This window comes from Sus scrofa, chromosome X (genome assembly GCF_000003025.6).
Source record: "Sus scrofa isolate TJ Tabasco breed Duroc chromosome X, Sscrofa11.1, whole genome shotgun sequence".
Classification (NCBI taxonomy): Eukaryota; Metazoa; Chordata; class Mammalia; order Artiodactyla; family Suidae; genus Sus; species Sus scrofa.
In genome coordinates, this window is record NC_010461.5 from 12,222,721 (window position 1) to 12,248,153 (window position 25,433).

At 46.6% G+C, this 25,433-nt stretch overlaps 1 protein-coding gene and 1 long non-coding RNA gene across 8 annotated transcripts; both read left to right on the top strand.

The window, feature by feature from the left end:
* On the top strand, window positions 1,302-24,334 carry LOC100621626 (carbonic anhydrase 5B, mitochondrial). 7 transcript variants are annotated; one of them, XR_002340663.1, is made up of 6 exons: window positions 1,405-1,647; window positions 7,140-7,334; window positions 15,092-15,289; window positions 19,910-19,988; window positions 20,762-20,892; window positions 23,234-24,334. XR_002340663.1 is itself a non-coding variant. In XM_003360235.4 (5 exons), exons 2-4 carry the CDS (start codon window positions 7,193-7,195, stop codon window positions 19,951-19,953), a joined length of 384 nt encoding a protein of 127 aa, XP_003360283.2. In that variant the 5' UTR covers window positions 1,405-1,647; window positions 7,140-7,192; the 3' UTR covers window positions 19,954-19,988; window positions 20,762-21,037. The 7 variants fall into 7 exon arrangements, 5 of the variants coding, with proteins under 5 accessions (XP_020935800.1, XP_003360283.2, XP_020935803.1 ...); XM_003360235.4 differs by lacking the exon at window positions 23,234-24,334 and having other exon boundaries at window positions 20,762-21,037; XR_002340664.1 differs by lacking the exon at window positions 19,910-19,988 and having other exon boundaries at window positions 1,410-1,647; window positions 23,234-24,333.
* On the top strand, window positions 7,341-12,840 carry LOC110257734. The gene is made up of 2 exons (XR_002340668.1): window positions 7,341-11,147; window positions 12,615-12,840. It is a non-coding gene; the product is annotated as an uncharacterized LOC110257734 (long non-coding RNA).

Below are 25,433 nucleotides of genomic sequence, written 5' to 3' on the forward strand. Positions count from 1 at the left end.
ATGGAAAACAGATTTGTGGTTGTCAAGGGGGAGGGAGTGGGATGGACCAGGAATATGGGGTTCACACATGCAAACTATTGCCTTTGGAATGGATAAACAATGAGATCCTGCTGTATAGCACTGGGAACTCTATCTAATCACTTATGATGGAGCATGATAATATGACAAAAAGAATGTATACATGTATGTGTGACTGGGTCACCTTGCTGTACAGTAAGTAGAAAATTGACAGAACACTGTAAATCAGCTATGATGGAAAAAATTAAAATCATTAAACAAATTTTAAAAATAAAATAGAAAAAAACAAAAAAGTTTCCTTGGTAAATATTCTTTACTAATTCTGTCAGATTTAGCTACTATTTTCTAAGAGGGGAGGATTAAAGTATTATGGATTTTAAGGAAAAATTGTGAATTTGTCCCTGCGAGTCTGAACATGTTTGTTACATATTTGTTTTACATATTATATTTACATATTTTAGGCAATGTTTTTGGTACATACATGTTGACGCTTTTTCTTCTGTCGGATTGTTTATCAGTAGATAGTCTTTTTCTTTTAATGCTTATTCTTTTATTTGTCTGATATGAATATTAATATACCAGCTTTCTTTCAGTGAATATTTACTTTTTTTTCTTTTGCTTCATTTTTAACTTTTCCAGGAGTTTTTGTTTTGGCATTTCTTTTTTTGTGTTTGAGAATAAAGATGATTTAAAAAAAACAAAACTCCTTTAGGTTTGCTCTGTCACTGGAACACAGTACTCCATAAACAGGATTTCAATGAATAACTAAATGGCTCATGGAAAGGGCCCTTTCCCTAGGAGTGCCATTCAGAGACTTTTGGACAGGAAAAAAAAGCTGGTAATAATAACCTCCTCACATTTTTCCTGTGGACCCAGAATTGTAAATGAAGTAAAGAAGATTAATCTCGGAGCAAGGGGCAGAGATCTTAAGTGTGGTGTTGTTGTCTCCACAGGCCCTAGACTGCAGGAGGGCACTAGGTGCCTAGGAAAAGTCGTGTGAAGGCGACATCAGGAAGTAGAAGGGTGTGCTTACTGCGTGCAGCCAGCTAGCATTTAAAGTCAGCTGAGGAGCTGGTAGGAACACAGTTCCAGTTGGTCCTCAGTTATGTTTCCTATCTGGTTTCTGCTCCTAGAGATGTGGTGTTTGGAACTGGGAAAAATATGAAGAAAGACTGTTTTTAGACGGGGATCAGATATATGCAGGCTTGTTTCACTCTATAAATGGCTCTGACATCTAGCTCTGAGACCTGGGCGACTTAGTTCGGGAAATTCGTGGGCCCTGGCTGTTCCACTCCGGCTTCCCAGGACCAGGCTCCGCCTGCAGAGGGAGAGCAGGAGGCGTGGACCTGGCCAGTGTGCAACTACAAGTGGATGGTCTGAGAATGCGGTGAGCAGCCGTGACGGAAGTGTAGGGAAATGCGCACGCGCGGAGTGAGGGTGCCCAACAAGGATCTCAAGATCTTAAGGTGGGGTGTGCGCTGAGCGCTGGGATTGGCCAAGACAAAGGAGAGGAGAACTTAGAAGAGAAAAAATGGGGCCCAGGACTGAGGGGCGGGGCCTGGACACCGTGGGAAGGAGCGTCAGCGACGGCAAACGTCGAGAGGGGCGTGGCCTAGGCCGAGCCAAGCGGTAAGCCCTGAAATTGTGGGACTTAGGCCGTGAAGAGCGTGGCGCAGCTGCCCGTAAGGGCAAGGCAGATTCGGTCGAGATTGCGGGAGCGGGGAGCTCTGGCAGAGAACGGAGGAATTACCAGAGTGGAAAGCCAAGAGAGGGACACAAGGGAGGAGCTTGGGGTCTGCGCAAGGAGTGTGGCCCGGAGGATAAGGGGAAAGCGCAAGGAAGAAGGGTCCAGGGGCGTGGACGCCGATGGAAAGGCGGTCCCAGGGGTAGTGTAGGGGACGCGAGTGACGTAACAAAAAGGACGGCCCTGTGTAGGTGCAGCGTAAGAACGTACCTTGAACGTGGGGACGCGGCGCGTCCCTGGGGGTGTGGCTTTGCTGCACTCAGGGGGTTCGACAAAGATGGCCCAGCTCCAAGTAGGGATGGGCCTGAGCGGAGGCCAGGGGCGGGACCAAGTTAGCGCGCAGGCGCTTGAGTGGAGCGGGATGCCCGCAGCCATGGCAGCACAGACGTAGTTGGGGCGGAGGGCAGGCGCAGACCCGGACCCTGGCTCGTCGGAAAACAAGTTCGGGTTCCGACGCGGGGAGTTTTGCCGGAGCAGTACTTCAGGCTTTGTCAGGACGTGGGCCGGGCGAACGAAGGCGTGACGTGATTGCGTATATGACGTGTGACGTAAGGGGCGGGACGAGGGGCGTGTTCAATATGGCCGCGCACATTAGCCGCTTCTGGTAGCTAACAGAGGGGTTTACGGTCAGCTAAACATTCTGGTAAGGTCGGATCGCGATATGGAGCGTGGACAGCAGGGGAACCTAGCCTAGCAAAGAGAACAGGCACCCTCCTGCACACGACCAGGTGCTGCACTGGGCCCTGGAACGAGGACAGGTGTTGGTCCCGCCAGGATGTGGGGGAAGAGGCAGGGAATTGCTCCTTTCCTACTCTCAACCCTTTTCCTCCGCTATGAGGTCTTCAGAAAACCACACCGCGTCCGGGTTTTGTGCATTTAACGGTAGAGCAGCTGTTAGAGAATTTTGGAAGTGGGGGACTTGCGGTTTTAGAAACCGGGGCACAGCAAGCTGGCATTCACTACGATCTGCATTGTTGACCTTTTCCCTGGCTATGCCAAGGGCTACGGACGGACTCGCAACCAACCCCAGGGCAAGGGATCAGCGCCGTGTCGTGTGGACACATCTGAGCCTTCTCTCCTCCTCGGTTATTTTTCCTTTCCTTTTCCTTTTGTACCCCAGCCCAGAACTAGAGGGGGGAAGAACTTACAAAATAACGTTGTTAGTGGTTGTGATTCTTTCTGGCATGAATTAAAAAATAAAAGTTACAGCTTTGAGGATGCTGGGAAGTCGTTATTATTAATGTGTAGTTCCCTAGCATTTATTTTTGCTGAGGAAGCTTGAAAAATATGGGGAGATAATGAAGATGTGTACATTTTATTTTGGTTAGAACTCAATTCTTTGTCAACCACTGTAAACCCCATTGCTTTCTCTTTCTTCTTCATCCTTTTGCTGACAGTGTGGCCATCACTCTGCTGTTTGAAGGTCTTGCTGGAATAGGAGAGAAGTCAGAAATTTCTGGTGAAAGAAGCTGCTCCACACACTACCATAAGCTAACCCTGCACATCCGTCAGAGGGGTCTGTGTTCTCAGCCTGCACTGAGGACCGCAGTGCACCATAGTTCACCCTGATAAGGAACTACACTGTTCTTGAATATTTTGGAAATGAAAACTTTTCAACTTTATAAGGCTTTCCTACTTAGCTCAGAAATTGTAAATGCAATACCAGGTCTGAAATTCACATAAAGACCAAATGCAGCAAGGGCATCATTTCTGGGCCTGTACACACCTGCTCTGTTAGCCCTGGAGCAAGGTAAAACCCTCCACTCAGGGTTGAAACACAATAAATCTTGAGCAAATTTTGACTGAATATGAATATTGAGGAAATCTGATGGAAAGAGGGAAATGCTTTTCATATCATTGCAGCAGAGCAGTTAGTTGCAGCACACTAAGCAATTATAGAAATGGAACACTTGGCAGCCCCAGACTGGCATGAGACTCCCAGAGATGTGGGTGACAGTAGGGAGCTGAGCTTTCTCAGTCGAGATACAGAGCTATAACTTCTAATTTAAACTCCAGAGAATTGCAAAAAGTTGTCTTCTTTTCTAAATCAGAAGGTGAGAAAGTCAGTCTGATAAGAATAAAGGACTTTTTTTCCCTATGTAGTTGTAGAAATGAAAACAACCTTCAGTAGCTTTTGTTTGGGGTTTTTTTTTTTTTTTTTTTTTTTTTTGGTGTTCTGCATAAGTATAAGTGACTTAATTGGGTGGGGTTTAAGAGCCAAGGCATTTAACAAATGCACAATCTCTGAATGATTTTAAAAGGCTTTTAGGAGTTCCTGTCATGGCTCAGTGGTTAACGAATCCAACTGGGAACCGCGAGGTTTTGGTTCAATCCCTAGCCTCATCCAGTGGGTGAAGGATCCCGCGTTGCTGTGGCTGTGGTGTAGGCCAGCGGCTACAGCTCTGATTAGACCCCTAGCCTAGAAACCTCCATATGCCACGGATGCTGCCCTAGAAAACACACACACACAAAAAAAGTCTTTTAGAATCTATTCTTTCTGAAAAACTGTAAATAAGGAAAGTGTAAGTAAAATCCAAGGACATAAATAATCAGTGATAGCAAAGGGCACAGGGCAAAGAAAGATTACCTACCCTGGAACCCAGCCAGCACATGGTCACATCTTTCCTGTGCCTGTACTACAAAATACAACTTAATGAGAAAATGTAGTCTACATTCATACATTCCAGGATTCACCTGGAGCCTATTTAATAGTCAGTATTAGTATGTTTTGAATGCTAAATTTTATAATCCTAAGGACCCCAGGTAGGGAGTTAGGCCTAGAGGTGAGGACCCTCTGTGGGATCCACACAGCTCCTGGCGGTCCTCTACTGTGGCAGCCGGGTTTTACATACTGAGTGTTTGTGTCTTACCCCCATGCCCAGTCCATAGGTTGAGGCCCTAACCCGAGTGTCACAGTATTAGGAAGTCGTCTTTGTGAGGAGATTAGGGTTAGGTTATGAGTTTGTGCCCATGATGTGATTCGTGTCCATATATGGCACAGAGCAGAGCCAGCTCCCTCTCGGGCATGTGAGAAGGCAGCCCTCTGCACGTGGGAAGATACCTCTCACCAGGAGTCCGGTGGGCCAGAGCCCGGATCATGGACTTCCACCTTCCGGAACTGTGAGAAATAAATGTATTTAAGCCACCCACTCTGGGGTTTTGACAGCACAGCCCAAGTTAGCCAGGCCACCATGCATCTCCTCTCACTGAGTTCTTTGTGCGCGCTCTCTGGCAGAGTGATGCCTACAACACAAAACCAGGAACAACGGCGAGCTTGTCATCACATGTCCTTCATGTTGCAGTACTTGTCCCAGCACAGGGCTTGTGTGGAGCCGGCGATAAAGAGATCTGCCCCAGGCCTCCGTGGTGCCTTGCGGGGTAGTGATAGGCACTACTGCTTTCAGTGGACACACCGCGAGACTGTGCGCCCCCTTGCTCAGCATCGCTGGAAGTCACATGCTTTTTTTGTATCTAGACTCTTTGGGAAGGACGGTGTGAAGAAATAAAGTTCAAGTCCGTAAGTGACGTGTGTCTTGTCCCCTCCGTGACCCTTTTTGCACATCTGCACCCCAGTCAAGGCCAGATCGCTGAGAGGCCTCCTTTGGCAGGAGAAGGCAGACTCTGAGGAGGCACTAACGCCCGCTGAGAACTGGTTTGGTGTGTGTTTTCCTTCCCATACCACGTGCATTATTTGATTATTGAGATCCAATTCCCATAACATAACATCAGCCATTTTATTTTATTTTATTTGTCTTTTTGCCTTTTCTAGGGCCGTGCCCGTGGCATATGGAAGTTCCCAGGCCAGGGGTCGAGTCGGAGCTGTTGCCGCCGACCTACACCACAGCCACAGCAACGCCAGAGAGACCTGCATCTTCGACCTACAGCACAGCTCATGGCAACGCAGGATCTTTAACCCGGCGAGCGAGGCCAGGGATCGAACCCGCAACCCCATGGTTCCTAGTCGGACTCGTTAACCACTGAGCCACGCCGGGAACTCCAGCATTAGCCATTTTGAAGTGCACAATTCAGGGGCAGTTAGTACATTCACCCTGTCATGCAAGTCGCCTCCTCCATCTAGTTCTAAAACACCCCCCAAACCTGTACCCATTAATCAGTTGCTCCTCGTTTGCTTCTCCTCCAGCCCCTGGCAACCACCTGGCTTCCTGTCTCTACAGATTCCCCTATTCCGAGGATTTCCTATGACTGGAACCTTTTCTGTCTAGCTTCCTTCGCTTAGCATTATGGCTTGAATTCCTCACATTATAGCATGTCCCAGAACTTCATGCCTTTTTACGATCTACTTCCTCTACACATCACAACACGCAACCTAATGTCTAGTGCAAAGAAATGACAATAAATGTTGAAATGCAAGTGCACGCTGGCAGAATTCCCACCCTGTGAAACTAGGGTAGGTTCAAATTCAGGTAGGTTCCTTTCTCAGAACAGGCAGGACTCTGGGGGTGCTTCAGGTCTTACACGGAGGGATGGGAGACCCACCTCTTAAAGGACTAGCATTTAAAAGTGTTTCAGGCGTTCCTGTCATGGCTCAGCGGGTTAAGAACCCGATTAGTATCATGGGAATGCGGGTTCCCTCCCTGGCCTCGCTCAGTGGGTTAAGGATGTGGTGTCGCCAGGAAGGAGCTGTGGTGTAGGTGGCAGATGCTGTTCGGACCCCGTGTGTGGCTGTGGCGTAGGCTGGCGGCTGCAGCTCCAATTGGACCTCTAGCCTGGGAACACGCTGGCAGTCACTTCACGGTTCTGGGTTCCTGCGACTGGGATCGACGTCTGCTCCATCACCAAGGAATCCTCCTGGGCTCATTCCCTCACACTCATCCAGCAGCCATCACATGCCAGGCCCTGTGTCCCTAGGAGATGCAGCCACGCCTGACATAGGCATGGTCCCTACCACCATGGGGCTTCGGAGCTGGGGAGATGGACACTTAAGCTCATTCCTGATCAGTTATTTAACTCAACTGCCATAAGCACCAGGACCAAGAAGACGGCGCTGGGCTCAGCAAGACAGGGCCTGGGCAAGGGAGGCTTCTAGGAAGTGAGACTGGATGTGATCATGAAAGGGTGGATAGGAATTCCCAGGCACAGATGGAGGAAGAGTGGTTCAGGGAAGGAGGAGCAGCTGCAGGGAGCGTGGGGAGGTGGGAGAGCCGGGCTGCACATGGCAGGGGTGCAGTCGAGAGCCCAAAGCACACAGGGAGGGAGGCCACGTCAGTCTGTCGTCCTGGGATGACCAGTGAGGAACCAGAGCGGACAGACGATTGATTCTCGCCTCCCCTCCCCCATACTCATCATCTGAACGATGCTGTCTAATGGGCCGCCTCTCTTGTTTAGGGCTTTTCCTTCTCTGTCCTTTTGCCTCTAGGTCATTAGGTTCCTGCAAGGTGCTTGGGAGCTGATCAAGACTTCAAGCTAAAGATGGTGATGCTGAGTCGCCTGAGGGTCATTCTTCAAGCCTCTCCGTGCAGGGCACTGTGGAGAAGGTTCCAGATTCCGAGGTCCATGTCAGCGAGACCTTGCAGCCTCTACACCTGCACTTACAAAACCCGGAACCGAGACTGTGAGTACACGGCCGCCCTGGGACAGTGGAAGGCTGGTTGTTTCCTGACGGTGTCCTGGGTTGAGTGTTGGCACCTCTGATGTCAGTGGCATCCCAGACTGGGGTTGGAGGTCTTGAGAACTGTGACAAGAAGCCAAAATTTCTCTGTTTGTCTTCTACAACAAGCGTGCAAAGTTCTTTTGTCCCCCTAGCTTTACTGAGATAAACCCATATGGGATGCGGTAACAGCTTAGTAAGACGGACATCGTGATGATTTGATACACGCATATGTTGCAAAGTGATCATCACAATAAGGTGTGGAAAGCAGGTTCACTGACCAACTTTAACTTGTGAAACGGATGTCACACAGAAGTGGGTCAAGGGAGATGTCGCAGCTTCAGATACTTTGAACCTGACCTTTATTGTCTCTTTCTGTTAGCAACCATCTTTTTACTAAGGTCGATCCATAGACTGCAAGGCATTTCCATGAGTCTGAACATTCTGGAAGTTGCATACAAATGTGTGCAAATAGTTCAGTAGCTTCTTGCTGCGGACTAAGCCATCCTTCGTTACAAACCGTGGAAGGGTAACTTCTCGCTGACCAGCTTGCCTAGCGTGTAGGGCACTGGGAATGTTTCCTGGAATTTGGCCTCTGTCTGCCAGTGCCGAATTGAAATGCAGAGACAGAGTTTTGGGTAAAGGAGAAAAAAAAATAGCTTCATTGCTTTGCCAGACAAAGGAGGGTCACAGCAGGCTAATGCCTTAAAGACTCTGCCTCCCATTAGAAAGAACTGCAGGGAGTTTTATAGCAAGAAGGAGAGAAACAGGATTTCAGATAGGAATCAGGATTAAGACAAACACGCATTCATCTTTCTTCGGGGGAATCGTACTCATCAAAGCTGGAGTCCGGAGATCTCAGCATGATCACGATGGTGGGCTTCGGGGTCATTGCCTAGAATAACAGCACCTTCCAAAAGGGCACAGTGATCAGAGATCAGAACAAACTAGGAAAGTTCACCATGAAAAACATCATGTGCTAATCGTCTTTAACCCACAGGCAAGTATGATCAGGGTGCCTAATCTTTAACTCACGGGGGACTGTGCTTGGGACGCAGTTAAGACTCTAAGCTGTTCGGTTGTGAAGTACCCCTTTCAAAAAGAAGCTTTTCTCTCAGGGGTATGAGGCGCCTGCATCATGAACACAGCAGAGCAAGTGAGACAGCAGGTGGTCCTCCCTGAACCTTGGCTCTGCTGCCATGGGGGCGGGTCCTTCTGTGCCCTCGGGGCTGGACTGTGCACTGCAGATGCTGCATATCCTCCCTACAAGTCCCAGGACCTCCCTAAAAGTCCCCTGGGCGGTACAGTATCCCTGGTACGGAACCACTGAGTTGACAGGGGAGGATGATGGGTGTGGTAGCGGACACATGACTTGAGTGGCACCGTTAAGTATATCTGCCAAATAGCTATCTTCGCTATTTTCCACCGTTCACTGTGAATTCACACAGTTTTCAAATGTTGCTTTCTTTCCAGATTCCGGGTTTCTCAACTTTTCCTCCTTGAGTTTACGCTCTCTGACCCTATTTTCACATAAAAAAGGAATGTATTAGTAATTCTAACCTAGCTAAATCCATTGCCTTGACTGCATCATAAACATAGTTTTATTGTAAGTTTATTTTGTTTCCGCCAGCACTGACTGTGTTGTCGTTAAACCGAACTGGCCTGAGTCATAATAAATGTCTGGTTGTTGGGTGTGGCTTCCTACCAGCAGGCCCACATCCTACCCAGATGGGCTTATTCTCAACACTGGCACTTTGTGGTCTAAGGCTTAAAATGGAAAAAAAAAAAAAAAGTCATATTTATGTAGTTCTTAACAGCAAGGTTTTTTTAACAGAGAGTTGAAAGTTACGGGTCTGAGATCCAATGTGCTCCTGTCTTTAGGGTAGTGTCCTTTCAGCACTGACAAAAACACAACGGGGGAGCGGAGCAGGGATCAGGGGCTTCCCTTGATCAATCTCCCACATCAGATGTTCTTGTTTGTAGGCTTCTAAGCAAGACAGGAGACGGGTTCTGGCGTTTAGACCGTCCCTCCCTGTTTCACCGGCGAGAACACTTGGTCTTTGCTGCCCTGGACCACTGAGCATGTCCTGTTCGGATACCCTGGCCCCTCCTCTGTTAGGCGGTCAAGGCAATAGTCGCTGCTTCCGGAGGCGCAGAACCCCAGCAGAAGGCCCAGTGTGCCCTTGTGAACAGGAATGACCCGGTGGGTGGAGGGTTAGAGAGGAGACCGCGCAAAGCCCGGGGCCAGTGCCTGCGGCGCAGAGCGAAGCCGCGCTGGCAGCCACCCTGCTACCATGGCTGTTGTCCTCCTCACCATCGCTCCTGTTGTCCTGCGCTCAGCACCCCCTCAGACGTCTGACTGTTTCGAATGCCGGGTGAAGCAGAGTAAGGGGTGACTGAGGAGGTTGTTGGGGCGAGTTCCGGAGCAGCCTTTCACCGGGGCCTGTGCCCTGTGCTCAGCCTTCCCTCCCCACCCCAAGTAATCCCGAGTGCCAACTCCAACTGCCTCCTTTGTGCCTGGTCGCAAGTCTGGCCCTGGCTTGTAGGAAAGCGTAGGACGCAGGTCCGTTGAGCAGGTAAAGCAAACACACATTACATGAGGAAGGGGGGGGGGCGCTCAGTGATGTGAGCGAGGCTAGTGTGAGTTCTGAAGCAGGAAAGACCACAGGGGTTGGAGAAGATGTGGAGACCAGTTTGGGAAGATGGAGCAGAGAAGAGGGAGGGAGGAGGAGGAGAACAACCCAGAGGTGTGGTGTGACGGGTGGGGCGCAGCGGCCTAAAACCTAGGCTGGTGGTCATGGCAGGGCAAGGAAGAGACGAAGCTGAAAGATGCCTACGGGAAAGTAATGCGGTGCTGAGTAGGGAGCCGGGAAATAAAGATGAGAGGGGACTGGGCCCTTTCCAGTGACGCTCTTTAGCTCACACATTCAACTGGCAGGTGACGGAAGGGCAGCGCAATTCCAGACTGCGTATCAGTGGGGACGCAGGTCGTTGGGTGTACACGCGCAGGGGAGGAGAACCGACTTTCCCTCTGCTCTTCCGGGGTCTCGGCTCAGACCTCTGCAGTAAGACAGAGTAACAGGCGAAAGACAGATAGCACTCCCCTGGATAGGTCCTGTACACAGGGCAGAGCCCCAGGACACCTAACCCCCCAACGTGGCCCCGCGCGCCACCTGCAGTACCATCTCCGGCTCAAGACAAAGGACATGTGGGTGGGGAGGTGAGTTACCCGAGGTCACCAGGAAAAGCCCCGTGAACAGGGGGAGGCTGTTGTGCAGATCCGAGTCCTGAGATGGCCCCTGACGACCTTCTGGGGCTTTGGTCATCCTCCTCTCCCTGGAAGAGGGGAGGAGACACCCTCACAAAGGGAGCATTTCCCCTGTAAATGTAAATTTCCCTTCCCAAAGGGTCATTTCCACTCTCTTTCCCAAGCTTCCCCAAACGATCTGCTCTGAATCATCTTTGTGCCAAGCGGATGTATCTGGGGGTGGCAGAGTCGGCTCCCCCTCACCACCCTCCAATATGCCTCTCTGACATATGGATTATTTGAGGCAGTGCAGACACTGGAGACGCTCTGGAAACAGAGCATGAGGTCCTGGTCTGTTGTAGGCGACGCGGACGTTAGAAGGGAGGCCTGCACCAGGAGGCAGGCGAGCTGCTACCAGCATGAATTCCCTCTTCTCCCCTCTGAAGTCCCAGACCCAGTCCTGGTCCTCAGAGCAAGACGGCCCAGCTGCCTTTTGGGTCCCACATCTTGGTCGGGGCTCCAGTAAACAAGTAGGTGGTTCGTTTTGCTGTCTCCTGGTAATCTGTCATTTTTGATGGGGGCTGGGGTCTCAGCTAAGGACCTAGAGGCTGAGGGAAAATGATTTGTACTCCCCTACGGTGGTGTACTGTGATACTCTTCACACGCCTATAATTATGACTATACTTATGTAATAAATATTGGAAAGAGAAGATCGGAGTGCTAAGATTCAAAAAGAAGAAGAAAAGGACCATGTTACGGGACGGAAGTCAGAGAAAATTTTCCTGAGGAGATACGAGCCCAAATCTAAATGTAATAGTCAACCCTGAGCTCAGGGAGGGGAAACTGATATCCGAGGTGGCTGAGGAGCAGGAACTGGGCCACTAAGGCAGGAATGAGCTTTCCCTGTTTCAAGTGCTGAAAAGGACACCCCGGTGGTAGGAGCACCAAGTACATCAAGCCAGGAGCAGTCATGTAAAGGAGAAGCAGAACCAGCACCTCCTCACCATGCAAACTAAAGGGCTTTCATTAGTGACACTTGCCTAAGGACAGTGTGGTATCGCTCCCTTAAACCAGGGTTGATAGAAGCACTTTTTTTTTCTTTCCATTTTTGGCCGCCCCGGTATATGGAGTTCCCTGGCCAGTGCCCCACAGTGGGAGCTCCAAATCACTCTTCTATTATTGTCATTATTATTTTGCATTTTAGGGTTGCACCCATGGCATATGGAAGTTCCCAGGCTAGGGTGGAATCAGAGCCACAGCTGCTGGCCTACGCCACAGCCACAGCAATGCAGGATCCGAGCCAAGTCTGTGACCTATACCACAGCTCACACCAATGTGGATGCTTAACCCACTGCGCGGGGACAGGGATTGAACCTGTGTCCTCACAGATACTAGTCTGATTCATCTCCGCCGCAGCACAACAGGAACTCTCACACTTTTATTATGACAAGTATAGTTAGTTTAGTTGATTTACCATATTGTGCCAATTTCACAGATGGCCAGTAGGCACATGAAAAGATGCTTAACTTCACTATCAAAGAAATACAAATCAAAACTACAATGAGGAGTTCCCGTCATGCCGCAGCAGAAACGAATCTGACGAGGAACCATGAGGTTGTGGGTTCCATCCCTGGCCTCACTCAGTGGGTTAAGGATCCAGCATTGCTGTGAGTTGTGGTGTAGGTTGCAGACGCGGCTTGGATCTCACGTTGCTGTGGCTGTGCTCATGTGGTGTAGGCCGGCAGCTGTAGCTCCGATTAGACCCCTAGCCTGGGAACCTCCATATGCCGCAAGTGCGGCCGTAGAAAAAAAAAAAGACCAAAAAAAAAAAAAGAAAGTCTACAAATAACAAATGCTGCAGAGGGTGTGGGAGAGAGAGAAGCCTCCTACACTATTGATGGGAACGGAAGTTGATGCAATCACTATGGAAAACAGTATGGAGGTTCCCCAGAAAAGAAGACAGAATTACCACTCCCTTTATTTCATTTTCCCCACAGAAGGAAAAGCCGGAAACTTCCTGTTAGAACACTTAATCACCTTCCTACTTTGAGGGGAAGTATAAGCAACGATCAAAAAGACATTCCTGGAGTTCCCTGGTGGCGTAGCGGGTTAAGGACCTGGCATCACTGCTATGGCATGCATTTGATCCACATGGCTGGCTTGGGCACGTCCACATGCCATGGGCGCGGCCAAAAAAATAAAAGAAAGAAAGAAAGATTTCAATCCCTGTTTGGTTAACCTGGAGGAAGAGGAAGGGGGGGGGAGAGAACAAAAATGTGAGTTTATCTCTTGGCAAAAGCTGGCTTTGCTGTGGGACAGTGAGCAAAGGCCCCTTGGTGGGGGATGCTTTGCTTTCCTGAAGGAGGAGGGCTGCGGCAAAGGACGCCTGGAAGCTGACCTTGACAACTGAGGGGCCTCAACTCATGGTCATAAAAGAAACTGAAGGAACAGGCCCCGGTTCCTTGGGCTGGTGTTTGTGTGGCTGAGAGTGGATTCCAGGCATTTCCTGAATGGAGTGGGGACGACTAAGGGGGAGAGAGGGTATCGTCTTAGGGGTCTGCTCGTCATTCCCTTCTCCGCTTTGCTTCACGGGCGACCCTCGTGAGCTGGTTGTGAGGCGCATGCTCGACACCTCAGCCTGGGTCTCAGCATCGCAGAGGGGACAGTGTGGCCGGGTCTCTGGAGGCAGCTTTGAAACTGAATCAGGACTGTTCCAGGGGTTTCTTATTGGCAGTTGAGTCAGACTGTGATATTAAGGTACTGTACCAGGAGTTCCCGTCGTGGCGCAGTGGTGAACAAGTCCGACTAGGAACCATGAGGTTGCGGGTTCGGTCCCTGCCCTTGCTCAGTGGGTTAAGGATCCGGCGTTGCCGTGAGCTGTGGTGTCGGTCGCAGACGCGGCTCGGATCCCGCGTTGCTGTGGCTCTGGTGTAGGCCGGTGGCTACAGCTCCGATTCGACCCCTAGCCTGAGAACGTCCATATGCCGCGGGAGCGGCCCAAGAAATAGCTAAAAAGACCAAAAAAAAAAAAAAAATACTGTACCAGTTCAAATGGTGAGTCTGTTGTCGATTCTGAAACATTACATTCTTACTCTTCTCTAAGGAACGAGTTTTTTTATACTAAGTAAAACCTTTGGGTTCAGATCTCTCTAATCTACCTGAAAAAGTAATGTTCTTAAAAGAAGAATGCCCTGAGTCTGCAGAGACCGCGGTTTCTCCACTTTGGCATTACTGTGACATTTGGCAGTATTTGGCGTTCTCTGCACTTTAGGATGCTTAGCTGCATGCCTGGTTTCTGCCCACTAGATGTCAGGAGCACCCTCCTCCGGCCGTGGTAACTAACACAAAAGCAAAAACAAGAACAAAACCAACTCTAAACACTGCCCCACGTCTTCTAGGGGCAGAACTGCTCCCTTTGTTGACAACCACTGGTCTACTTTCGGGAGAGCGCGTGCCTATGTTTGCCCAAAGAAACGCAAAGCAAAACCAAGGTTAGCATTTTGAATGTCTAGCTTTCAGGAGCTACGCACCCAAGCAAAAGAAATGTCTCCTGTGTAGGAGGAAACCAGAGGCAAGCTTGCTTTGTAGAAAGAGTGGAGTGCCGGTGACCCTGCCACGCACAGGGGGGTTCGACTGAGCAGCAGCTGCCTTGGCACTTTCTCAAGTCCTCAGACTCATTCTGGGTGCTGGGCTGAGGTGCAGAGGGTCCCTGGTAATGCTTTATCCTTTTATTTTTCTTTGTACAGCCACACCCACGGCATACGGAAGTTCCCAGGCTAAGGGTGAAATGGGAGATGCAGCTGCGGACTCCGCCACAGCCAGGATAACACGGGATCCATGCCGCATCTGCGAAACACGCTGCAGCTTGCGCCAACGCCAGATCCTTAATGCACTGGATCGAACCTGCATCTTCACAGAGATAGCGTCTGGTCCCTAACCTGCTGAGCCATGATGGGAACTCCAGTAGTGATTTATCTGGATTCATACTCCATCTAGTTTTCCTCTTGGTCTGGGTGCCTCCCTTGGTCCACGCTGCTTCTAAAGGGCAGGGAGCTGGACCTGGCCACCCCAGTTCTACACGTGGGCCTGTCCATCATGCGTGGGTGTCTCAACAGCGCCCTCTGTATTATAAGAAGCTTGCTGAGATGTATCAGGGACTTGCCACAAACACCTGCTGCTTGACTCTTGGGTAGAAAAATCACCATCAGTGATGTCATCCGTGCCCGTGTGGGACAGAGAGTGTGTGGACACCTTAAAACACAAAGCCATAGCTATTCAGGTGACAGAAAGTACCGCAGGGACCTGAGCAACGCTAATATTCTACCCAGGCTTTGCAGGATGGCTGCCTAATCCTCACAGCTGCTCACACGGGACACAAACTCAGCATACACGCCTCCGTGGGGCCAGGTCGCCCCTGCGGTGGGGTTCCAGCTAGTGGGCCTCTGGGTGACAGGCGCAGTGTGCTTTCTCCTAGTGCACCCTCTCTGGGAGAGCGCGGACCTGGTCCCGGCGGGCGAGCGCCAGTCGCCCATCAACATCCGCTGGAGGGACAGTGTCTATGATCCTGGCTTAAAACCGCTCACCATCTCTTACGACCCGACCACCTGCCTCCACGTCTGGAATAACGGGTACTCGTTCCTCGTGGAATTTGAAGATTCTACAGATAAATCAGGTGAGAGACAGACCTGTGCGCTCATGTGGCGTTTAAGGGGCAGTCTGATGTCAGCACAGGCCACGTCACAAGGCCTCCATGGGAGCGTGGTCTGCTTTTGTCAGCAGTAGCCTGGGCTTCATTGGACTCACTTTTCCAATATCCCCTCTGGTTTCAATGAATGTTTTCTTCTAGTATAGGTAGTATTTTTTATTAGTGAGTATATATCTCTATATAACCGATTCTAAAAGTAATAAAGAAAGGCTGTGAAATTAAAAGTTTTGCTGTTAATTTCTTTTGTACATGTGTATTGCATATGTACAAATTTTTTCTACTTGCTGACTTTATAAGACATTTTTTATTTAGACAGTAACATTGCTTAATCAGATTGAACTGATGAGATTACACCTTTGAAATGGGGCACAAAGCATATTCATGTGTGCATGAGGTTACATCTTAACTAATTAACACTAGTGGTATGAAAGAAAAATGGAAACTCGTGTTCTGGTAATTCTGTTAAACAATGTTACCTAGTTTAAATGAAACAACATAAAAGCTACTTTTAAATACAAACATTATATTGCTTTTTTGTTTTTTTTGTCTTTCTGCTATTTCTTGGGCCTCTCCCGTGGCATATGGAGGTTCCCAGGCTAGGGGTCTAATCGGAGCTATAGCCACCGGCCTACGCCAGAGCCACAGCAACACGGGATCTGAGCCGTGTCTGCGACCTACACCACAGCTCACGGCAACGCCGAATCGTTAACCCACTGAGCAAGGCCAGGCACCGAACCTGCAACCTCATGGTTCCTAGTTGGATTCGTTAACCACTGCGCCACAACGGGAACTCCTAACTTCTTTTTTAATTGTGAAATACACATAACATGAAATTTACTTTCTCAGCGATTTTAAGTGTACAGTTCAGAAGCATTAAGCACATTCACTCTGTGTGCAACTGTCATCACCATCCATCTCCATAGCTCTTTTTATCTTGTGAAATTGAAACTCTGTACCCATTAAATAAGAACTTATTTTTCCTTTCTCCAGACCCTGGCGATGACCATTTTACTTTCCGTTTCTATGAATTTGACTATTAGGTGCTCCTATAAGTAGAATCATATAATATATACTTGTCTTTTTATGACTGGATGATTTAATTGAACATAATGTTTCAAGGTTCATCTATATTGTAACATGTGTTAGAATGTCCTTCCTTTGTAAAGCTGAATAATATTCCATTGTATGTGCAGTTAACCCTTAGCCAACACAGAGGTCGGGGCACCAACCCTCCACAAAGTTGAGAATCCAAGTATACCTTACAGCCAGCCCTCCGAATCCACAGTTCCTCCATATCCGTGGATTCAACCCGCTGCAGATCATGTAGTACTGGATTATCTACTTTGAAAATAACCCACGTTTAAGTGGACCTCCACAGTTCAAACCCGTGTTGTTCAAGGGTCAGCTGTATACACCACAATTTGTTTATCCCTTCATCTGTTCGTGGATATTTGAGATTCAACTGTCTTTTGGCTGTTGCAAATAATGCTGCTATGAACATGGGTATACAAACATCCTTTCAGGATGCCATTTTCAGTTCTTTTGGCTGTATACCCAGAGGCAGGATTGCTGGACCCTCCTTGGACCTTGTGGAGTGTATGAAAAATGTCTCCTGGAGTTCCCATTGTGGCTTAGCAGTAACAAATCCAACTAGTATCCATGAGGATGCAGGTTCGATTCCCTGGCCTCTCTCAATGGGTTAAGGATCTGGCAGTGCCATGAGCTACAATGTAGGTTGCAGATGCGGCTCAGATCTCATGTTGCTGTGGCTGTGGTGTAGGCCAGCAGCTACAACTCCAGTTCAGCCCCTAGCCTGGAAACTTCCATATGCTGCAGGTGGGGCCCTGAAAAGAAAAAAGTCTCTTTTCATTTGTATGCACGTTTCCTTCTGCTAGTATAAATAATATTTTCTGTTAAAACATATATCTCTGTCTATAGATGCTATAACTGATCTAGAAGGCAGGGCATGAAATTAAAACTTTGCTAGAAATTTATTTTCTGTGTGTGTTGAATATGTGCTAGTCTTCCTCTGCTTGATGACTTTGCAAATAAATTTTATGCTAAACAGAAATACTATTTAATTAGATTTTATTTTTATTTTATTTTATTTTTTTTGTCTTTTGTCTTTTTGTTGTTGTTGTTGTTGTTGCTATTTCTTGGGCCGCTCCCGCGGCATATGGAGGTTCCCAGGCTAGGGGTTGAATAGGAGCTGTAGCCACTGCCTACGCCAGAGCCACAGCAACGCGGGATCCAAGCTGCGTCTGCAACCTACACCACAGCTCACGGCAATGCCGGATCGTTAACCCACTGAGCAAGGGCAGGGACGGAACCCGCAACCTCATGGTTCCTAGTCGGATTTGTTAACCACTGCGCCACGACGGGAACTCCCTTAATTAGATTTTAAATGATAAAACTGTGATACAGCTTTAAACAACATGGGTTTGAAATGCTTAGGTCAACATACACACGGATTTTTTTTTTTTTTTTTGTCTTTTTTGTCGTTTTAGGGCTGCACCTGAGGCATACGGAAGTTCCCAGGCTAGAGGTCGAATCAGAGCTGTAGCCACCAGCCTACGCCAGAGCCACAGCAACACCCCATCTGAGCCACATCTGTGACCTACACCACAGCTCATGGCAACACCAGATCCTTAACCCACTGAGCAAGGCCAGGGATTGAACCTGCAACCTCATGGTTCCCAGTCAGATTTGTTTCCTCTGCACTACAATGGGAACTCTAACTTATACACAGATTTTTAAAAAAATAAACACATACTATAGTACTACACCAATCCCTGTTGGTTGAATCTGGAGATGCAGAACCGAGGATAAGGAGGGCCAACAGTAAAGTTAAATATGCTGATTTTTGACTGTGAGGTAGTCAGGACCCCTAACCCTTGCATTGTTCTCTGGTCACCTGTACAAAACAAAAAGCTAGTTAGGTAAGACTTTTTTTTTTTTTTTGGCCATGCCTATGACATGCAGAAGTTTCTGGGCCAGGGGTTGAACCTCCACCACCGCAGAAACCAGAGCCAGTGACAACACTGGGTCCTTAATACACTGAGCCACCAGGAAACTCTAGCAAAAGCCATTTTATATTTGTGGTCACCCAATAACATACATATATTTTGTCATTCATTAATTTATTCATTCATTCAACATTTACTGAGTGCCAACCATGTGCCAGACATTGCACTAAGTGCTAGGAATAATAACTCAATTCTTGACCTCCCAGAGTTCAAAATCTAGTGAGAGAAGCACACATCAAATTAGAATTATAAAGAAAGTATGATTTGACAAAGGATTTCTAAAGTGCTGTGGGACCACAGAGGAATCTATGATGATTTCACTAAGAAGGGGACATTTATGGTGGGTATTGAAGGATGAATAGGAGTTTGCCAAGGAGATTAGAAGGGCATTCCAGACTGAAGGAAAAATCATGTGCAAAAGCAGACGTTCAGAAAGTGGCCCAAAACCAACGTGGCCAGAATGAGAAGGTGTGTTGTGGGGAGAAGCAGGCATAGTGGTGATCATTGAAGCTTAGGAGGGTAGATGGAAAGCAGACTCATGAGACTGGTTTTGTTTTTTTCTTTTTGCCCACACCTACAGCATGTGGAAGTTCCTGGGTCAGGGATAGAACCCCCTACCACAGCAGCGACCCAAGCTGCAGTAGTGACAACACCAGATCCTTAATCTGCTGAGCCACAAGGGAACTCCTGGTTATTTTTAAACAAGAGAGTGTCATAGCATGACTTCATCTAAATAATAAATTGCTTCGTTTTTTGAGATTAACCCAGGCAACAGTGCAGGAACACAAGGTCTGATTGATCTACAAGGGAGACAGGTGGAAGCCTATATGAAGGCCATGGCAGTCAAAACAGAGAGAAAGCAAGTTCTAACAAGTACTTTTAAAATAAAAGCAGTAGGACTTGGAGATGGAGTCCTCTTCAAGTGAGGAGAAGGCAAGGTTAATCATGACCTTGAAGTGTCCATGTGGGAGGCTGGGGGGATGGTAATGCCTAAAAGTTCATGATTGATGGGCAAAGGACCATGTGCGGGGAACTATAGGAATCCCTTAAGGAAAGAAAATTTCGTCTTACAACTCTTCACCTAATTTAATTTTAAATGTTACATTAAAAATAGAGATACATTTTGAGTGGTTATCTCTCAAAAAAGAAATGGGTCTTCAACTCCTGTCCAATTCCCGTTAGAAGATCTATTTCTCTCAAGATAAATATCTTCTCTCCTTTTGATGCAAATGGATTTTGGATTTTAGTATTTCCTGCAAATCAAGATGGGAATGAAGAAATATTGATCCCTTCACTGAAATGTTACTCACTTTACTATATAGTTTAAAATTTTTTCCCCAGATAAATCCCCTTATTCCAAAGTAATAGCAACTGCTGCTCTTGCATAAGTTTCTTCTTATTCTTCATTTCTATCTCATTTTGCATCAGATTGTCATCTGTTTTTCTCAGTGACTTTATTTTAGGTGAGGAAACATGTTTAAATATTAGACTGAATAAAGCTGCTGATTTATTTTGGAGCAATCCTATATGGTCAGGCACTAATTCTTTCATGGTGTTTTAGCTGCACTTGGTGCATCAGAACTCAGTCCAACTCGAAAGCTTTGAACATGCAGCAACTAAAGGAAGATGGTTTGGCTATGGTAAGAATATTTTTAAAGGTAAAAAAATCTTTTAAAAAGTTTAAATGATGTGTTCTATTCGAAAATGAAAAGATGGAACATTAGAATGTTGTTATTTAAGAACACTGGAATCCTGGGAACTATATCTAGCCACTTATGATGGAGCATGATAATGTGAGAAAAAAGAATGTATACACATATGTGTAACTGGGTCACCATGCTGTCCAGTAGAAAATTGACAGAACACTGTAAACCAGCTATAATGAAAAAAATTAAAATCATTATATAAAAATTTTAAAAATAGAAAAAGAATACTGGAATCAATACATTGGTAAGATAAACAATGCTTAAAAAGATTGTAAAGAGGAGTTCCCGTCGTGGCTCAGTGGTTAACAAATCCAACTAGGAACCATGAGGTTGCGGGTTCGATCCCTGCCCTTGCTCAGTGGGTTAAGGATCTGGCGCTGCTGTGAGCTGTGGTGTAGGTTGCAGACATGGCTCGGATCCAGCATTGCTGTGGCTCTGGTGTAGGCCGGTGGCTGCAGCTCCGATTCAACCCCTAGCCTGGGAACCTCCATATGCCGCAGGAGCGGCCCAAGAAATAGCAAAAAGACAAAAATAAATAAATAAATAAATAAATAAATAAATAAAATTTTTAAAAAAGCAAACAATTATGGAAAATGATCAGGAAAGGAAATAATATCTATGAGTATGATGTGACTATACACTGGCTGAGTGCTTCATTTATCTCCCATTGAAGTCTCTGATGATGAACTATCATCTCTGTGTTTTAGATGAAGAAAGTGAAGCTCAACAAGGTTAAGTGCTTTCCTGCCAGGTCACGCAGCTAGCAACTGGAGGACTGGATTGGAAATCTGTGGGCTACACTCTGCACAATGCCTCTGAGCTCCCATAGGTTCTACAGGTATAGGCCTCCTGCAAACTCCCTGCTTTAGTCCACTCTGGAAGCTGTGTTTTAAGGGTACCTAGGTTTTATTTTAATCAGGTATGGTTAGACACACAGACATGAAAATGGCTATCAAAGGAGTTCCCATCATGGCTCAGTGGTTAACGAATCCGACTGGGAACCATAAAGTTGCGGGTTCAATCCCTGGCCTTGCTCAGTGGGTTAAGGATCTGGTGTTGCCATGAGCTGTGGTGTAGGTTGCAGATGTGGCTCGGATCTGGCATTGCTGTGGCTGTGGCATAAGCTGGTGGCTACAGCTCCGATTAGACCCCTAGCCTGGGAACCTCCATATGCCGTGGGAGCGGCCCAAGAAAAAAGGCAAAAAGACAAAAAAAAAAAAAAAAGGAAAATGGCTATCAAGAAGAATTTTCTTATACTTAAAAAGAGGATACATGGCATGACATGCAGGGCCACATGGGGAAGCACCAGGGGTGGTCCCAATGCAGGGGAAAACATGGATAGAACCTTTGCTGTGGTTTCGATGGGAAGGACTGGGTGAGGCAATATAGGCAGGCTCAGGCTTGGCCAGTTTGGATCATTTCAGCAGGCTCTGGGCATAGAAGCTTTTCCTAGTTGTCTGGTATGTGGTCCTGGGCTGATTAGGGCAGAGGGTCAGTGGCTCAGAATGTAAGAACCCTATAAGGGAGGTATTTGGGGTCTGAGCTCTGGATTGGTAGGTTTGCATATGAAAGGCATGCTCCCTGCTGTCTGTTATCTTCTGAAATTGACTGACCCTAGGAGAGGCAATCTCACTAGTGTCAGCAAGGCCTCAGCTATCAAAGCATCAAATATAGAAACTGGAAAACATGGTTATTACACTGAGGCTTGGGCTCTTCAGGACTCAAGGGTCTGAACCGAAAGCTGGGCCTTAGTGCACTCTGGCTTGCCCAGAGAGCTTCAGCCTTCAGAGCCGCTGCGGGCCAAGCACCAGTGAGACCCAGTGTAGGGAGGTGGATGGAGCAAGACACCTTTTCCTGCAGACTGGTTTCCAGCCTGTCAGCAAAGAGTCTGCTCATTTGTTTTGTATCTCCTTTCATTCAGTGATGTTTATAACATTCTACATCATCAATTTAAGTGCAGTTTCAATATGGTGGATTCTTTTTAGGTAATCACCATGTGTCTCTTTTAATTCACATTCTATTACAATTCTAGAGTAAGACGGCAATTGTTGTTAATATTTTCTCATTTATCGTTCTTTAGCTAGGCAAGCCATCATAAAGAGGTACAGATTGGTTGATACTGTGGCATCAATTATTCATAAGGTGATTTTTTTTCTAAATCACTTGCAATATAGTTTATGTCTCAATCAGAGTGGAGGCACTAACATGTCACTTCGAATTGGGAAATATATATATATATATACATATATATATATATATCGAATTGGGAAATATTGAAAGCTGCCCTTTAAGACCGCTTGCTATTTAGGATGCTTGTGTTGAGAGCCTCTCGCCTTGGGACACCCCGCAGGGGACAGAAGTGGTTCTGTTGGTGGCCACGGACCACTCTGTTTGGCTGCCCTGACACTGAGCACTCAGAGAGACTCAGGAACATAACGAGTCCCCTCCTCTACTCCTGACCCCGGCTCTGCCTTCTAGTCCTTGTGCAAACACTCAGGGCACCTTCTGGACTGGAGCTACCCTCCCACAGGCAGAGAGCAGAGAACAGTTTGATACAAACTTGCCTTGTCCAGCTTTACCCAACAACTACCCACATCCTTCAGGGCAGATACTTCTGTCCAGCCCCCAAGAGTAATCATTCACTATTGAGAATCCCAGAGGAGCTGCTCTCTGAAAGTATCTGTTCTTTCTCTTTTCTCTTCCCTTCCCCACCTCTGTCTCTCTCTCTGCCACCTCTTTCCCTCTCTTTCTCCATATTCTCTCTCTCTCTCTCTCTCTCCCCCTCCTTTTAGTCCAGGATCTTGTCTTCTAATTTGTGTTGCACGTTAGAAAGGAGAATTCTATTAGTCTCTCTTGAAAAAGAACAGCCTTCTTGTTCATGCACCAGCTATCACCTAATGCCTCCAAAAAAGTTCAGAGAAAACCACCTGCTGTAAGCGCACTAGAATGGAGGGAGACAATGTGTTTTGCTGTGTTCCCACTGAGGACTATCAGAAACACATCGCTGACTGCAGTAACAAAGCATGGGTGGGATTCTGTCCTAAGTCGCCCAGAAGTACCCGGAACTCTTCTGGACCACTGCTGGTCCCCAGGCTCCCCTAGAACTGTCAACTCATCATCTGATTCCTGAGTGGTTTTCACCATCAAACGATGACTCAATGGCCCCTTCTCTTGGGCAGGATACGCTTGTGGAATTTGGGTCATTCGACCCTTCCTGCCTGATGCCCACCTGCCCAGATTACTGGACCTATTCGGGGTCCCTGACTACCCCGCCACTCTCTGAGTCTGTCACCTGGATCATTAAGAAGCAGCCCATAGAGGTTGCTCATGATCAGGTACGTGCTTCCCACATTTCTGCATTGGGAAATTCTAGTCTGCCCCTTTATAACAAGGCTGGGCTCAAACTTTGGCATTGGTTTTTAACATCTTGTACTGCTTATTATATATGTTTACTAAAATGTGCTAACATTTTGTCTCAGTTTAGATATGGATTTGGAGATACTTCAAAGTAACCAGAGAGAGGAGTTAAAACATAGACAAACATAAGTTTTTACTTTAAATTCTTGACAATAACATATATTTTACTGTATATGCATTGTGTAGAATCACTATAAAAGGTAAGACACTTTTTTTATGGCTGCACCCACAGCATATGGAAGTTTCCAGGCCAGGAAATTAATTCAATCCACAGCTGCAACCTATACCAAGGTTGCAGGAATATCGGATCCTTAACCCACTGCGCCACAGCAGGAACTCTGTAAGACACTTTTAAATGGAATAATGAACACTGGAAATGGCTGTGTTCAAAACCCTTCAATTTCCTTAAGAGAATTTTACTGTAGAATCTCAGGCTAAAGACAGAACCCAACAATATCTCTACAAAAATTGTATTCTAAGAAGTTTTTACTTTAGCAACTAAGATTAACTAATGGTTAGTACTAACCATCAACAAAGAAAATCTTGTTTAATTCATAAACTAACTGGACTATAAGAATAACTGCTTTTACTTGTACATATTGGATTTTTATTGATTAAAAATTTTTCACTAGAACAAAAGCTTCCAAATTCTTTTTTATGAAGCCAAGATAATAATGAAACCAAATCTACTAAAGATTGGACCCGCCCCCCAAAGTAAACAATAGGCTAATATTACTAAAGAATATTTAGGAGAAAAAAGGAAGCTAAGTAAAATATTAGAAATAGAATCCAGGAGTCCCCTTTGTGACACAACAAAAACAAATCTGACTAGGAACCTTGAGGTTGCAGGTTCGATCCCTGGCCTCGCTCAGTGGGTTAAGGATCCGGTGCTGCCATGAGCTATGGCATAGGTTGCAGACGCAGTTCAGATCCCACATTGCTGTGGCTGTGGTGTAAGCCTGCAGCTGTAGCTCTGATTTGACCCCTAGCCTGGGAACCTGCATATGCCATGGGTGTGGCTCTAAAAAGAAAAAAAAAAAGTAAAGAAAGAAAAACAAAAACAATCCAGCAGTACATCAGAAGAAATATGCACCTTATCCAAGTAGAATTCTTTTCAGTAATGCAAGAATGGTTAAATATTAGGAATGATATTGTTATGATTAATGTATTTCATCCCATTAGTAAATCTAAAGGGAAACATATTTTCATTTTCGTAGCTTCCTAAAACACATTTGATAAAAATTCACCATCTATTTAAAAAATTTTATTTTGTTTGTCTTTCTAGGGCCGCACCCACGGCATATGGAGGTTCCCAGGCTAGGGGTCAAATCAGAGCTACAGCTGCAGGCTTACACCACAGCCACAGCAACGTGGGATCCGAGCTGAGTCTGTGACCTACACCCCAGCTCACAGCAATGCCGGATCCTTAACCCACTGAGCGAGGCCAGGGATCGAACCTGCAACCTCATAGTTCCCAGTCGGATTCATTTCCACTGCACCACGACGGGAACTCCGTATTTAAAAAAATTTTTTAATAAGACAGAAATTAAAGAATTCCCTAACCTGATAAAATACACTAGTATCAGCTCAAAAGTATGCCTTGTGTGGAAAGGGTATCTAGTAACTCCACTACCATTAGCATACTAAATTCTAAATTAAATTCAATTAAATTTTGGTAGTAGCCAATAAAGTTAGACCAAAAAACATAAAGGAAATTAGGAAAACAATTAGTGGAGTACCATATTAACTTATAGAAATGAATTCCTTTGACATACAAAAGTCACACATAGGTAGAAGATATAATGGAAGAAAGAACCCTACTTAGAATGGCAACTAAAAAACCAAAATACCTTGGCAGGAACTTAAAATGTTATCAAGAAAACTGTAAAACATTCCTAAGGGACACAATAAAACTTGAACTAATAAAATTTGTACCATGTTATTGAATAGGAAGACACCGTG

Excerpts from the sequence above, each read along its gene's own strand:
- LOC100621626 (XM_021080141.1), top strand. The coding sequence starts at position 7,193 with ATGGTGATGCTGAGTCGCCTGAGGGTCATTCTTCAAGCCTCTCCGTGC. Across the intron at positions 7,335-15,091 it reads CAAAACCCGGAACCGAGACT|TGCACCCTCTCTGGGAGAGC; the intron begins GTGAGTACACGG and ends GCTTTCTCCTAG.